General features: G+C 43.0%; 3 protein-coding genes across 3 annotated transcripts; 2 read left to right on the forward strand and 1 right to left on the reverse strand.

Annotated features, from left to right (window-relative positions):
- Positions 1–615: 615 nt before the first annotated feature.
- Positions 616–1,307, forward strand: PADG_04670 (uncharacterized protein; the record flags this gene model as incomplete). Its single annotated transcript, XM_010762025.1, has 2 exons — positions 616–900; positions 1,077–1,307. The coding sequence occupies 2 exons, from the start codon at positions 616–618 to the stop codon at positions 1,305–1,307; spliced, it is 516 nt and encodes a 171-aa protein (XP_010760327.1).
- Positions 1,308–3,482: 2,175 nt separating this feature from the next.
- On the reverse strand, positions 3,483–4,187 carry PADG_04671 (uncharacterized protein; the record flags this gene model as incomplete). The annotated part of the gene is made up of 1 exon (XM_010762026.1): positions 3,483–4,187. The coding sequence occupies one exon, from the start codon at positions 4,185–4,187 to the stop codon at positions 3,483–3,485; it is 705 nt and encodes a 234-aa protein (XP_010760328.1).
- A 460-nt stretch (positions 4,188–4,647) lies between these two features.
- Positions 4,648–6,779, forward strand: PADG_04672 (ATP-dependent RNA helicase SUB2; the record flags this gene model as incomplete). Its single annotated transcript, XM_010761793.1, has 5 exons — positions 4,648–4,903; positions 5,511–5,921; positions 5,989–6,349; positions 6,411–6,668; positions 6,734–6,779. 5 exons carry the CDS (start codon positions 4,648–4,650, stop codon positions 6,777–6,779), a joined length of 1,332 nt encoding a protein of 443 aa, XP_010760095.1.
- Positions 6,780–13,097: the final 6,318 nt, after the last annotated feature.

Consider the following 13,097-nt stretch of genomic DNA (forward strand, 5'->3'; position numbering starts at 1 on the left):
GTGCATGGTAAATAAAGAAATGAGAGATTAATATTACCAGTATCAATTACCTGGTGGTACTTATTGTGAGAGTGTCTCCCTTTGCTGTGAAAGGTCACCAGCTCAACTTGCCCAATTCTCCGAACCTCAATCCGCATCTCCACCCTTTTTCAACTTCATCCTTTTTCATCTTCAACCCTCCCTTCGTGCATCCGCGATCTACTCCAGCCCCCTTACCCTCTCTTACTTCTCATATTCCTTCATCACATCCGTTTCATTTCCTACCCTTATCCTGTCCAGTCTTCACCACCTCCGCAACCTCTTGAAGGCTAAATCCGTGCGGCGGCTGTATCCTAATCCTGTCTACCCGCTTTGCGACCTTCCTCCGATCTAGCCATACGCGACTATTGATCATTAGTGCAGAACAAGGCGCTTTTGAGGGATCACGGAGATTCCAATAATATATATCTCTTTGACTTTCCCTTTCCCTCTTCAGTGTCGTCCCGCCAAGTCATTTCATTCGCATTGTTCTTCATCATGAACTACCGCCCATCTGCCCTCCCATTCTTGTCCCGTGCATCCGACGACCTCCTGTTCTAAGAGCATGTCTTTGCGCACCCATCAGCCAAATACCAGATGTCCGGGTCAACGTCCATTCCTGATGCCCGGTTCGGCCTCACCTCTGCCGAGATGCAGATGGCTGTGCATCAGCAGCAAATCGCCCTCCAAGGCAGCCGTGCTGGCAGCCTCGTCTCCCGGGGGAGAGGCATGGGGAGGAATAGCAACTCGAGCTCGCGAGCTACCAGTGCAGCCAGCGCGGCCAGCAGTCATGGCAGGCTGCTGCTTGACCCGGATAGCTTGCAAGCCCTCTATTATCAGCTTGAGAGTTTGTTAAGGGATATAAGGCGGAGAATTGATTATGTAGGTACAGACATGGACGTATATTTTCATTCCCGATCGGCTCCGGTTCATTCACCTTAGATCTGGGTTCCTAACTGCTTCTGTTACCGTTGCGCCTTATCATCTCACGCAGCATCACAATGCTATTTGATTCTCGTCTTTGAGAGCTTTGGGCTGACATTTCCCATTTCCCATAGTTGAATGAACAATCAGAACTCTCTATTCAAAATACCTACGATCGAGCGGGCAATGTCGTCGCCAATGCCGATGTCGAAATTGCACGTATGCGTCAAATATTGGCGAATATTGACGAATTGGAAACTGAATTCGATAAGATCCGACGTATCAGAGATATCGTAAAGCAATACAGATCTAGAGTTGAGAGTCTAGACCACAGGTTGGATCAGGCTGCCCGCAGACGACGCTGATATGACATCCTCGTTCGTTTACTTTCACTTGCCCTATTTGCTTCGGCTTTGACATGGTGGAGGAATGAAGAATAAATCTATAATCCCCGTAATGAAAGGTCAGGCGGGATGAACAACGCGACAGCCTTTTTTAACATGTCACGAGAGAACGCCATCCCATCTCCTATTTTTGCCATGATACACTCCAAATGTCTCAATGTATTGTCTGTTGCGAAACCGCGACACATTTTCGCCCCTCCGACTGCTGGATAGTCCCCGTTCCATTACACCGCTGTTGAATGCTGCTATCACTTGCTCCGAAAATAAGATTCTTCCATGTTCAGCTCAAAGAAGAGAATAAAAGGTATCGGATATTCAGCAATCCTCGATACCAATCCTCACGGACTGCAACCTTTCCTACAGTTTGTCTACGAGACGCGAACACCAGTACCGAAAATGAACTACATCATATTTGATGCGCAACCCAATTCCGAGCGGTATGAACAGAAATTTATTTTTCTGATTATCCCCTCATGGGGCCTATGAATCTGCTTCTACACTATCGATGATGTGGAAAGGGACTTAATAACCGATATTTATACGTCTATTTTTTATTGATTTCCATCTTTAATTCTTTGCTCTGGATAACAAAATCTTCTAAGAATGGTTACATGCCTCACGGCCGAGCTTTTTCATTGATTGCTGTTGGAACCCTCGTTGTGGGTGGGCAGGATGCTGATGCGGAATGACTGAGTTGACGAGACGATGCCATGCCACATTTACCCTTCCTCGGCCATTTTCTATGTTCCCAACTTACTTTTTGTTCCATTCTATAATAACTTTACCTAATCCCGCTCCTCAGTGAATGTCTTGTGGGTGTTTTGATGACCTTTGTGCACGCAACCTTGCCTGTTCTAATGATAACCTCTTTCTACCCATCCTGGTAATTACCAATTGCTTATTATATTATCTGTGTGTGAATGTACAATCTCCTTTTCATTCCTTTCCCGCGTCACTTTCTTCCTATCTCTAGCTTTTCCAAGCAATACCAACTCCTTCTTGTGTCGTTTTCAGGTCTGGAATTCTCCGCCCTCGTTTTTCCCCTCTCCATGGCGGTCGACTCCCGTCATGTTCAATATCCAACTTGTTCATTCCTCCCTCTCCCTTTTTCTGCTCAAGCTACCCTGTCTTCCTGGTCTTTCCCACTTCCCTTAGCTCCAATGTAGGCGCTTAGCGTATTCCTGTAAACTGAATATTTCTCCCTTGTCAAACTCCGTGTGTCTATACACGCATTTTTGACCCCCTTTCCCTTTCCCTTTTCCAGGCCGCGGAGGATCAGTCCCTGGGATTTTTTTATTCCCACATAGATTGATGTTTACTGTTCACGGCGGGATATCATAAGTATTGGTAACCAAAATCCACTAGTTATGCACCCTGATACCAAACAACAATGATCCACGTTATGTAAGAATGGAAAAAGAGGGATTGTATTGTGAGCCAGATAGAAGAATTCTCTTCCTCCCTCTTTCTCCTTAACTCTGTGTAAGGGTATGCATAATCAATGAGCTAGAACAAATATCATGCATGTATTGTGTGTTCAGCTCTCTATTATTCACTTTGTATTGTTTTCAAAATGAGAGCTCTGTAGTTCCCCTAGACATATAATTTCTCTACATCACTATTCTAATTCGTGTTCAGAGTTTCTGTTTGCAGAAGTGACTTTGCCATTCATATGACAAAATACAAAATCTGGAGAACTATGTGAGACGTAACTATTAATTAAAACAATTCTCCATTTACAATATCATAATTTTAATCAGCTTCAGAAGTTTATCACAGAAAGACACAGATGCAGATGCATGTGTAATATTGCATTATTTCAATAAATTAATCTTTTGACGATGCTTTGTAAAAGAATTTATGAGTTCTGTCATGCTGTAATTATGATTCTCTGCATCATGCAGAACTGAGCAATATTTATTCAATTGCAAATGAGCTCACTTGGTGGTTCTATCCGTTATTGACAGGTCATTGGTATTTTGATTTTTCCGCTCTGCTGTCTGATTCCTTCTATCAAGACTCGAGGTAAGGCGATTGAAGGAGTTAGGTGAGGATACATATACATCCCATGTCGTATATAGGCGGTATTTAAGTAATATCATCGCATGATATCCTCCATCGCGATATGTCCAAGGTTCAACGCGCATTGCCAACATCAACTGAAACTACCGGCGTACACGTCTGCGCCCGGGTGGTCGTGGTTTCACTGTCTCTTTCTTTCTCTCTCTTCCTCCTCTCCATAAGTTTCAAGCTCCTTTTCTCAGTTTGCGGGTAACGTTTTATATAGCCACAGCTATTGCAGCGGACCACACGAACGTCAGCCCACGGCTTCTTTTTCGAACCCCCACGACTGAAATTCTCCGTCGTTTCCACACAGGTTGTGTTGGGAATCAGCAACGAGTTGCAGAGCTTGCAGACAGATCGCTTGATGTCACGGGGTAATCGCAGCTGAGACTTAAGTGATATCCCACGCATCTGAGACGCCAGCTGGCGGGAGAGCTTTGATATTTGGACATGCTGTGAAGTGCGGGGCTCTCCAAATCCCGCGGGGTCCATTCCATCTTGATGGACCATCGCGATATCTGTCGTGTCATTATTGGTGACAGCTGTGGCGCTATTGAGTGGCGATTGTAAGTTTGCCATCTCCGCTTGTTCCTCTGTACGTGCGCGACAGCAGATGTCCTGACACCGAGAGTTGCCGTTGACATCGCCCTTTGAGCGAGATTTTGATACAGAGGCTGATTGCAAGTAGTTGGAAGCTTTATACAAAAATGAAATCCGCGCACGAATATGAGCCTGCCCGGCCCCCCCAGACCCCCTTTGAGGCTTAACCTTTGCCATGATACTCGCCACTTGGGTATTACACTAGAGTATACAAATGTGACATTGGTGACTTGGAGACTGGGATATAGTTTATATCACGTGAAGGCAAAAACTGGACTTCCTCTGAGGGAACGGAAAAAATTTAATTCCATATTTTTATCACGTGTTATATGATGCCTAAAACGGCTAGTGTCTTCTCAGCTTAGTGACAAACCCCCCCAACCAGGCTTCAATCATCTCGTTCCTCTCCACGCCTAACACTTCACTTCCTTTATTTTTCCTCCATCCACCTCTCTCTTCTCCCTTTGTTTTCCATCTCCCCTGTCTCCATCTGTTATAAGTATCTCGCCAACTTGATCTCTTTCTTGTAATATTTGCTTCAGGATCATATCTAGAGTCACTATCACCATTTACGACCACCCAGCAGCGTGTCTAACCGCCAAATTTCGCGACCAACTTTTTGCCTCATCCTTCCAAAATGTCTCACGAAGAAGATCTCATTGATTATTCCGATGAGGAGCTTCAGGCAACTGATGCTGCTGCAACGTCCATAGCCCCAACTGGTACCAACGGCGCTGCTCTTAAAAAAGAGGGTGACTTGACGGTATCTGGCGTGAGAGCCGATAAGAAAGGAAGTTATGTTGGTATTCATTCGACTGGCTTCCGCGATTTCCTCCTAAAAGGAGAACTTTTGCGTGCGATCACCGATTGCGGCTTCGAACATCCATCGGAGGGTTAGTTTCCAAACAAATCACATTTCTCCCAACCTCCCTCCACTTCCTCCATCTTGCAACGTCCGTCCATCTCCTCGGGATGTTTCTTTGATGTACGCCGGAATCAATACACGCTTTTTGCGGGCCTGCAGTCGACACGAGGATATCTCTTCGAGGTTAGCTATGGTATGGTCAAAGGGGATTTTCGCAGGCAGTGTACTTGGGGCTGTTCGTCGTCATGGAGACAACCCAAATACCGATTGGCAATATTTTGCCGTATGGCATAATTATCTGTCAATGTTGGCCATTTCTGATAATGAAGAAATGCGCCGGCCGCCACGACTCAAGACGCCTGAGATTCATGATCCATATACCCCCGAGAGAGAAGTCCCAATCCTCGTGTCGATCTGCAGAAGGCTATATCTTACATTCATCTCATCCTTATTATCTTGTGCTACGGATTTCGTTCTCATTCTTTTGGTTGATATCGCTTTCCGGGACCGTTTTGATTCATGTTATCGTTTTGTGAGAATTATGGATGGACGGACGTTTTCGCGATGCGACTACACTTTCCTCAAATTTTAAAATGGTCGAATCAGTCTAACTTTTCCGTCGCTCCTCTTTACAGTCCAACAAGTTTGCATCCCGACTGCTATTCTGAATGTCGATGTTCTGTGCCAGGCTAAATCCGGTCTTGGAAAAACTGCCGTTTTTGTTCTCACAACACTTCACCAACTGGAACCAGTTCCTGGCGAATGCTCGATACTTGTTATGTGTCACACCCGAGAGCTGGCATATCAGATCAAAAACGAATATGCCCGGTTTAGTAAATATCTTCCAGATGTGAAGACTGCCGTTTTCTATGGTGGAACTCCAATGCAGAAGGATATTGAATTGCTCTCTTCGAAGGACAATTATCCCAACATTGTTGTTGGCACCCCTGGCAGATTGAATGCTCTTGTTCGTGACAAGAAACTCTCCCTTCGAAGCATTAAGGCGTTCGTTCTCGATGAGTGCGATAAGATGTTGGATCAAATCGGTTAGTACCCGATGTCCCGCTGTCGCTCTCCATTATTCAATGGCACCCACTAATTGCATTTTCTTAGACATGCGACGTGACGTTCAGGAGATTTTCCGTGCCACCCCAGCTGACAAACAGGTTATGATGTTCAGCGCTACCCTCTCGCAGGAAGTCCGGCCCATTTGCAAGAAGTTTATGCGCAATCCCCTCGAGGTGTATGTTGATGATGACACTAAGCTGACCCTCCATGGTCTTCTACAATACTACATTAAGCTCAGCGAATCAGAGAAAAACCGAAAGTTGAACGAGCTATTAGATAGCCTTGAGTTCAACCAAGTCATCATCTTCGTTAAGAGCACCCAACGTGCGACCGAGTTAGATAAGCTTCTTCGTGAATGCAACTTCCCCAGTATCGCTGTCCACTCCGGCGTTTCCCAGGAAGAGCGGTAAGTCCCATTGTTCCCAAACGGTCCTCAACCTCCGACTAATAGTTCTTTGTCTTTACAGCATCAAACGATACAAGGAGTTCAAAGAGTTCAACAAGCGTATCTGCGTGGCAACGGACGTTTTCGGTCGTGGCATCGATATTGAACGAATCAATTTGGCCATCAACTACGACTTGCCCGCGGATGCGGATTCCTACCTTCACCGTGTTGGTCGTGCTGGTCGTTTCGGTACCAAGGGTCTAGCTATCTCTTTCGTAAGCAGCGAGCAAGACCAAGAAGTTCTCAAGGACATCGAAAAGCGATTTGAAGTTGCCCTTCCGTGAGTAACTCCTAGAGCGAGAAAACAAATTATTCTTCGCCTTAACATACTGACAATTCTGGCAGTGAATATCCCGAAGGCGGCGTCGACTCCAGCGCTTATATGGCATAAACATGTCATCATGCGCCTTGTGCGGCGATGAGATGTGTCACATATCAAATTCATAGAGATTGGAATGTCGATGGATGTTCTAAATTCGCACCCATTAACATCTCTCGGTTACATTTCCTTTAAGTCATTTGGCGTGCGTCGTGTTGAAGTTTCTTTCGGATATGAGTGTTGTTTTGTTTTCGTTTTGTTTTCTTCTGTCGCTGTGCTAAATCGTGTCTGTCCTTCCTATGAGTTGCCTCTTTTATCCTAAATTGTTATAAACCTCCCTCCACCTGATGCCAAGAAACATAAATAGGATTGCTCTCAAAAATCTCAATGAATGTTTAGGGCAGAAAACACACAAGGACTCAAACATGGCTCGAGGGCTAGGGGAAGGAAAGGAGAAAAAAAAACTCCAAAAGTGTGGATTGGTTTCTAACGTGGCAAACCAAAATGAAATTTTAAAGTATCACTGTTCGTTGAAGTTCGGTTTAAAGGTGAACCGGAGTATTGGGAAAGAAAATGGGTTTCTCTAATATCCTATTCCTTTAGTTTAATAATCTATGAGATTTTTTTTTTTTCTATCTTGCTCTTCGAGTATAGCAATTTGTGGTTTACCAGAAATAGTGTACTTTCAGAAGCACCAATTATACTATCGGGAAGCAAACTGACTTCCTCCCTGCCACACGTATGAGTGGAAGCTCAGCTTTCACTGAAGCATGCACGCCTGGTATCAGCGTTTGACTGCCCTCGAAGATAATTCTGTTGGATCCACCTGTGGATCTCAACAGCTGGGGCTACTTAGAAACGCCTGCCGCGGTTTAAGACCAATAGATGTTAGTATTGGGTGTACCCCGGGTTGCCGATCTCGTAACACCCTCCAGGAGGAAATGTACTTGTGATTGTTCAATTTGCACATCCATGATTGATCCACCAGACCTATAGCATGTTATTCTTGGCCGCGTCAACCGGTAACCTCCTCTTTGTTTGGCCAAACACTGAAGGGGGAAGTGGACATGTAGTTAGATATACGGCCACAAGGCAATTGCAAGACTGCGTGTGGTGTGCAAAGTATGCATTTGAACATTTGAATTTCATGAAAACACAAAATACCATTAGGATAATGACTCTCATAGTAGCCAATATCAGGAGAAAGAAGTAATGACTAGTCAAAAGTGTTGATTTCTTTTGATCACGACTCGAATGGGATATTTTGCGTTGTTTCCAAACGATAACTCTCTACATCCGTCCACTGCTTGATGAGATCAAAGACTCTTTAACTCTTCTCACACTTGTATTGAGATATCTAGATAGTGACATTCTCCATGCCTTGAATGGCCACCGTCTGCCCATTTCAAAGTGAAAATATGTCACTAAAACAGTGTCAAAAACACGGGGAGTTTTGCATAATGAGGAATTTGCTCAGACTGGTTCATTCTCTTGACCTGAGCTGCGCTGTCTATGGTATGATCTGAACATAGATGCCAAAACCTTGATATGTGTCAGTACATTGTGGGCAAGGTGATGTCCGATTTGACAGTGTCCAATTGACAGACTTTGGGAACACAGTTCACATGGAATCTTCTTTCGCTCAAAATGGAGAAATGGTTGGAGAATGCTGACTTTTGAGAAGCGCTGAAGCACATCTTCAAATGACATGGGGAACTGCCACCAGCATATAATCTGCTGACGCATAGGTAACTCGCCATACCTCTAGTTATCCTGGCCTCTCAAAAACTAATCTGCAGCATAGCTTAATGTTCTGCTTTATGTGAAAGGATTCCACATAACTCAAATCTGAATGAGCTGGCAGGCTATGACGAGTGTATGATATTAAGATTCTTTTCACGAAATCACTGATGCTTTGGGCTCTTTCCAGAATCGTACGAAGATCATGCAACGTACACCACCAGAGACCTCGAACGGCTTCATCTTATCCAAGAAATCCACTAGGAGAACAAGGAGATGCTTCTGAAGGAAACACAGCTTGATCCCAGGAATAGGCTGACTGCGCATCAACTCATACAAGATAGAGAGTTCCATCACACTTGACTGGGTGTATGGATAGCCGCTGCGTTCGCATTAGGCCCTCAGAAGTACTCCAACTAGAAGGGCTGAAAAATACCACAACATAACCCCCCATCTATATTCTTTTGGTTTCACTTTAGACAGAAGAAAGATGAAGAAATTCTAAGAGTGAACGCAAATGCGGTCGTCGCCAACTGTTGCTAGCATTCAAAATGGAGCCAAACCCTCTCGTTTCTCAAGGAAACCTGTCTTGTAAATCGGTAAGTGTACGTTGCATATGTACGTATATACACCACAGGCTGGACTGAAAAGAAGTGGATATGCAAAGTCCAGCTGGTTGAGGAGGCCCAAAGATTGACGGAATTCAGATGCCAATGCATGGTCAGCCACAATATACAAGTCTATATGGGCTGCTCTTCGCCGTCTCATTCGACATCACCTCTGCTGGGTGGTTTGACGAATCTGTAAATTAATAGTTTGATAGTGTGTGTATTGTTAGGCAGCTAAAATGGAAGCGGCATTGTATAGCAAAAACGTACTGTGCATAATTCCAAAGTGCTCCATAGGTTGCCAAATAAAGCTTGCCTGGAGACAGTGTGTTGTGTCTAAATGTATCCACATGCGTTGCAAGGGGCGGAATCTTAACAGATTTGTCATTCTGGGGAATAACTAACTAGTTACCTATGTAACTATACACCCCTATTAATCACCTAGGTGCCCTTTATTAGTATTAAAAGGAGGGGTTTATCTGACGATGGCGCCTGAAGGCGAGATGTTAAATTAATAAGCTCCCGCATAGATGGCTGCTGATTATGACTATGAGAAGAGTTCTGGTGACATCGATATCTACGGATGCGGGGGCGGCCATGCCCTCGCGTCCAGGAGCTGTCTATAGGAACCTAGTCTATGTGGAGAATAACAGGCATTTCTCATATCAGGCACAGAAAAAAGAGTAATTTCCTAAATTCACCTTTGTTTCGAGGACAATGAGCTTGAGGTGTTCTGGCATTACCGTTTAGGGGTTAGTTACAGTTGAACGCGGTTTAAACGTTGCCCCCACGTTTCTAAAATCCAATCTAAATAAACACCTACCAACATATACTATGCACATCACTAACTACACCACACATAGTAGCAGTTCATACATCTCTCTTCAGCCTCACTGCCCTCAATGCCAGGGTTACGGGTAGATTAGGATTGGGATTGGGGTTAGGGGTAGGGATTAGGGTTACGGCAAGGTCCTCGGAAATAATAAAGAGATATGTTTCAAAAACCACAGTCAACTAGCTGTATTCCCTCATTTTTGCTCTATTGTTCCTCGAACTGTTTACCATTAAAAAAAGAAACTACTAAAGTCCAGGTAGATACATATATTTTCCATCATTCAACTCAGGCTCCCTAAACTAATTTACCTTAAGAACCTTTGAAAACCATTAAAAACTACCATCGTCATCGTCTTCAAATTTCAAGTTTATTCTGCCGCGGAAAAATTACGGCGTCGACAAGGATTGACAAAAACAGAATGAAGAGTGTTGGAAAACAACGCGGATTCTCCGGTCCTTAGCGTTGTATTTCCTCTCTTTCATTCTTTTATTCATTCCCCCCTATATTTCTTTCGCACAGGTGGGAAACGAGAATTGAAGCAAAGGATTTTATGGTTTACGGTACCTATGGGGTCTTTCAAGACGGAGTTCCCGTACCTGAGTGGCTTGAGATTTGCTTATTCCCCCTCTCTTGCTCTTCTTTTTGCTTCAACTGTCACAACCCAACGGTCTGGTAAGTGGTGGAGGCCGGGAGCTTGACATGCAGGACGTTAATTGTCATTGTTGTTGCAGATCTTCTCATGTCTAAATTGTGGAACCAGTTGAACAAGTTGTAGGAACAGAGATAACTACATAGCCCTCGTCGTTACCTACCCATATCGCAAATAAAATATATGAAGGAGAATAAAAGGAGGTCAATCCGGGACGAGCAGGCACCCGACCAGTCAATCAGCCAGCTCTGGATTTTCTTGTTGGCAGAAGAATCTTCCATCCCCTATTAACTAATCGTGCCTCCGCGCACCCACACCTGATGTGGGTGCGCCACAGCGTAACGATAAAAACAGCGTAACGATAAAAATATGGATAATTAGAACTTCAAAAATTAATATCTCATCACCACGCTGCTAATCTATGATAATTAATTTATCTATATCATCTGTAGTAGCTGTATTATTTGTGAGACATTCATATATATCATTAACCTCTTGTTGAGTTGGATCTGTGGTATTTTTCTTCAAAGCTCTCTCAACATGTTTGATTTCCTTATAATGTTCTTTTTCTGCTTCCTCCTCTTTACATTGCATGATCTTTCTATTCACATCCCTGACAGTGAGTATACCTCCTACTTGAATCTGTCAACATGTATTTTTGGTGCTGCAGTGTTTGATTGCAAGGTAGTAACCCTCAATCTCACTCTCTCTTATAGCATTAAATTCTGTCTGAACAAGACTGTCTTGGAAAATCTTGTTCAATTGATTGCTCAGATGAGGTGATTTGAAATCAAGTGTATTCTTCATATCTTGCATTGTCTTCTTTGTCACTTGAATATGATGTTGTAGCTTCTCAATTGTCTTGAGTGAGAATAGCTGTGATGAAGCAATATCTGAACAGCTTGATTGCAGTGAAAAGAAGTCTTTTCCATATATTTGCAACTCAGAGTAGTCAGAGACCTTTGAATCTAGCTTAAGCAGTATAGATTGTGAATTGAATGAGACAATATCACAATTCATAAAGTCAGTCTGAGTAATAAAAGATTGAAAAGTCTTTTTGCAGACATCAACTAGATTCTGTAAAAATTGACATTTTTCATACTACTCATATTCATATCATGCAGCTTGATTAACTGTCTTTGAATGATAGTGCTTATACTGCTGAAAAAATACACTGTCTAAAAATTGCAGTATATTAGTTAAATGTGAAGAAAATTCATATAGAATAAGCTTGTGAAAATCACAGTATTGTAGAAATTTTTCAGTGAGATAAGATTTATAATTGTCAAGAAGCAGCAATTGATGACTGTCTTGCTGACATTTTTTAGAGATCTCATTAAAGTGCTGAATCCATGCAAAGCCAATCTCATCATTGATATAGCCAGTATCTGATGTTGTGATTGTATATCTGCCCAGTAGATTGCTTTGTGTATACCAATCTTCAAATTGAGTTTTGAATTTCATGATGATGAAGGGATTCAATACCTCATCATCTGCTGAAACACACTCAATCACAGTGATCAATCCTCAAGAATATGATGAAGTTATAACTGAATTAAAGTCTTTAAAAGCAGTAATAACCCATTCTTCATGTCCTTGACCCTCTTGAAAGCCAATCTCATTGAAGTTGTAGATATTGCAGGTTTGAAACACATACTTTTGAAGTAAGATTTTCAAATGGTCAAATCACATCTTGATGTAACTAATATTCTCAACAGCAATTCTTTTCAGATTCATTGTCTTCTGCTTAACCCTTTTATACCCATCCAAGCTTTGTATATATCAATAGGTCCACATCTTGCTGACCATGGGTGGGGAGGTTGAAGGATCAGTATGATGGCATTTGAGGATGAGATTCATGTTATCTTGAATCTGCTCTGCAGTCAGCAGACAATTATTTCTGTCCATATGAGCTATCCACTCTTTTAATGCGTTCTCCTGGCTCTTGCTAAGCTTCTTGTTCAGTGCAGTCTTTGCATTGCATGTTTTTCTTCCATTGATTCTTGCTCAAAGACATTGATAAGGAATGTTGAATTTGTGTGACAGAGGTAGGATTTTCTGTTTTCAATTGCCATTATAGACTTCAATGACACTCTGAATACATTTTTCAAGATCATCTATCTTATTGGTCATGGTGGTGGTGATATATTAATATTTGAAGATTGATTAATGAAGAAGTTGATATTTTTATCATTACGCTGTTTTTATCGTTACGCTATAGCGCACCCACAAGAGGTGTGGGTGCACGGAGGCATGATTATTAGTTAATGAAGAGATCGAAAAAAGTAAAACATGAAACAGTCAATCATAAGCTGATGTCAGTCGAGCATTTCTATCCGCTTGGCGCTTGGGGTCCCGCTGCAAATTCACCTGCTAGTTGGACGCCACATCTTTCTTCATGTTCGCTTCCCGCCACTTCCATCACCACCCGGCTGGACCTGATCTGTGGCTTGATGGGATTAGCTGTCCAAAAAGAAGATCGACACGCGGTTATTACGAGAGTTGGCAGGAGAAACGACCTGAAGATTATCGATTTTGGGCCGAAGGGGGAAAACAAC

Source organism: Paracoccidioides brasiliensis, assembly GCF_000150735.1.
Source record: "Paracoccidioides brasiliensis Pb18 unplaced genomic scaffold supercont2.5, whole genome shotgun sequence".
NCBI classification, from domain to species: domain Eukaryota; kingdom Fungi; phylum Ascomycota; class Eurotiomycetes; order Onygenales; family Ajellomycetaceae; genus Paracoccidioides; species Paracoccidioides brasiliensis.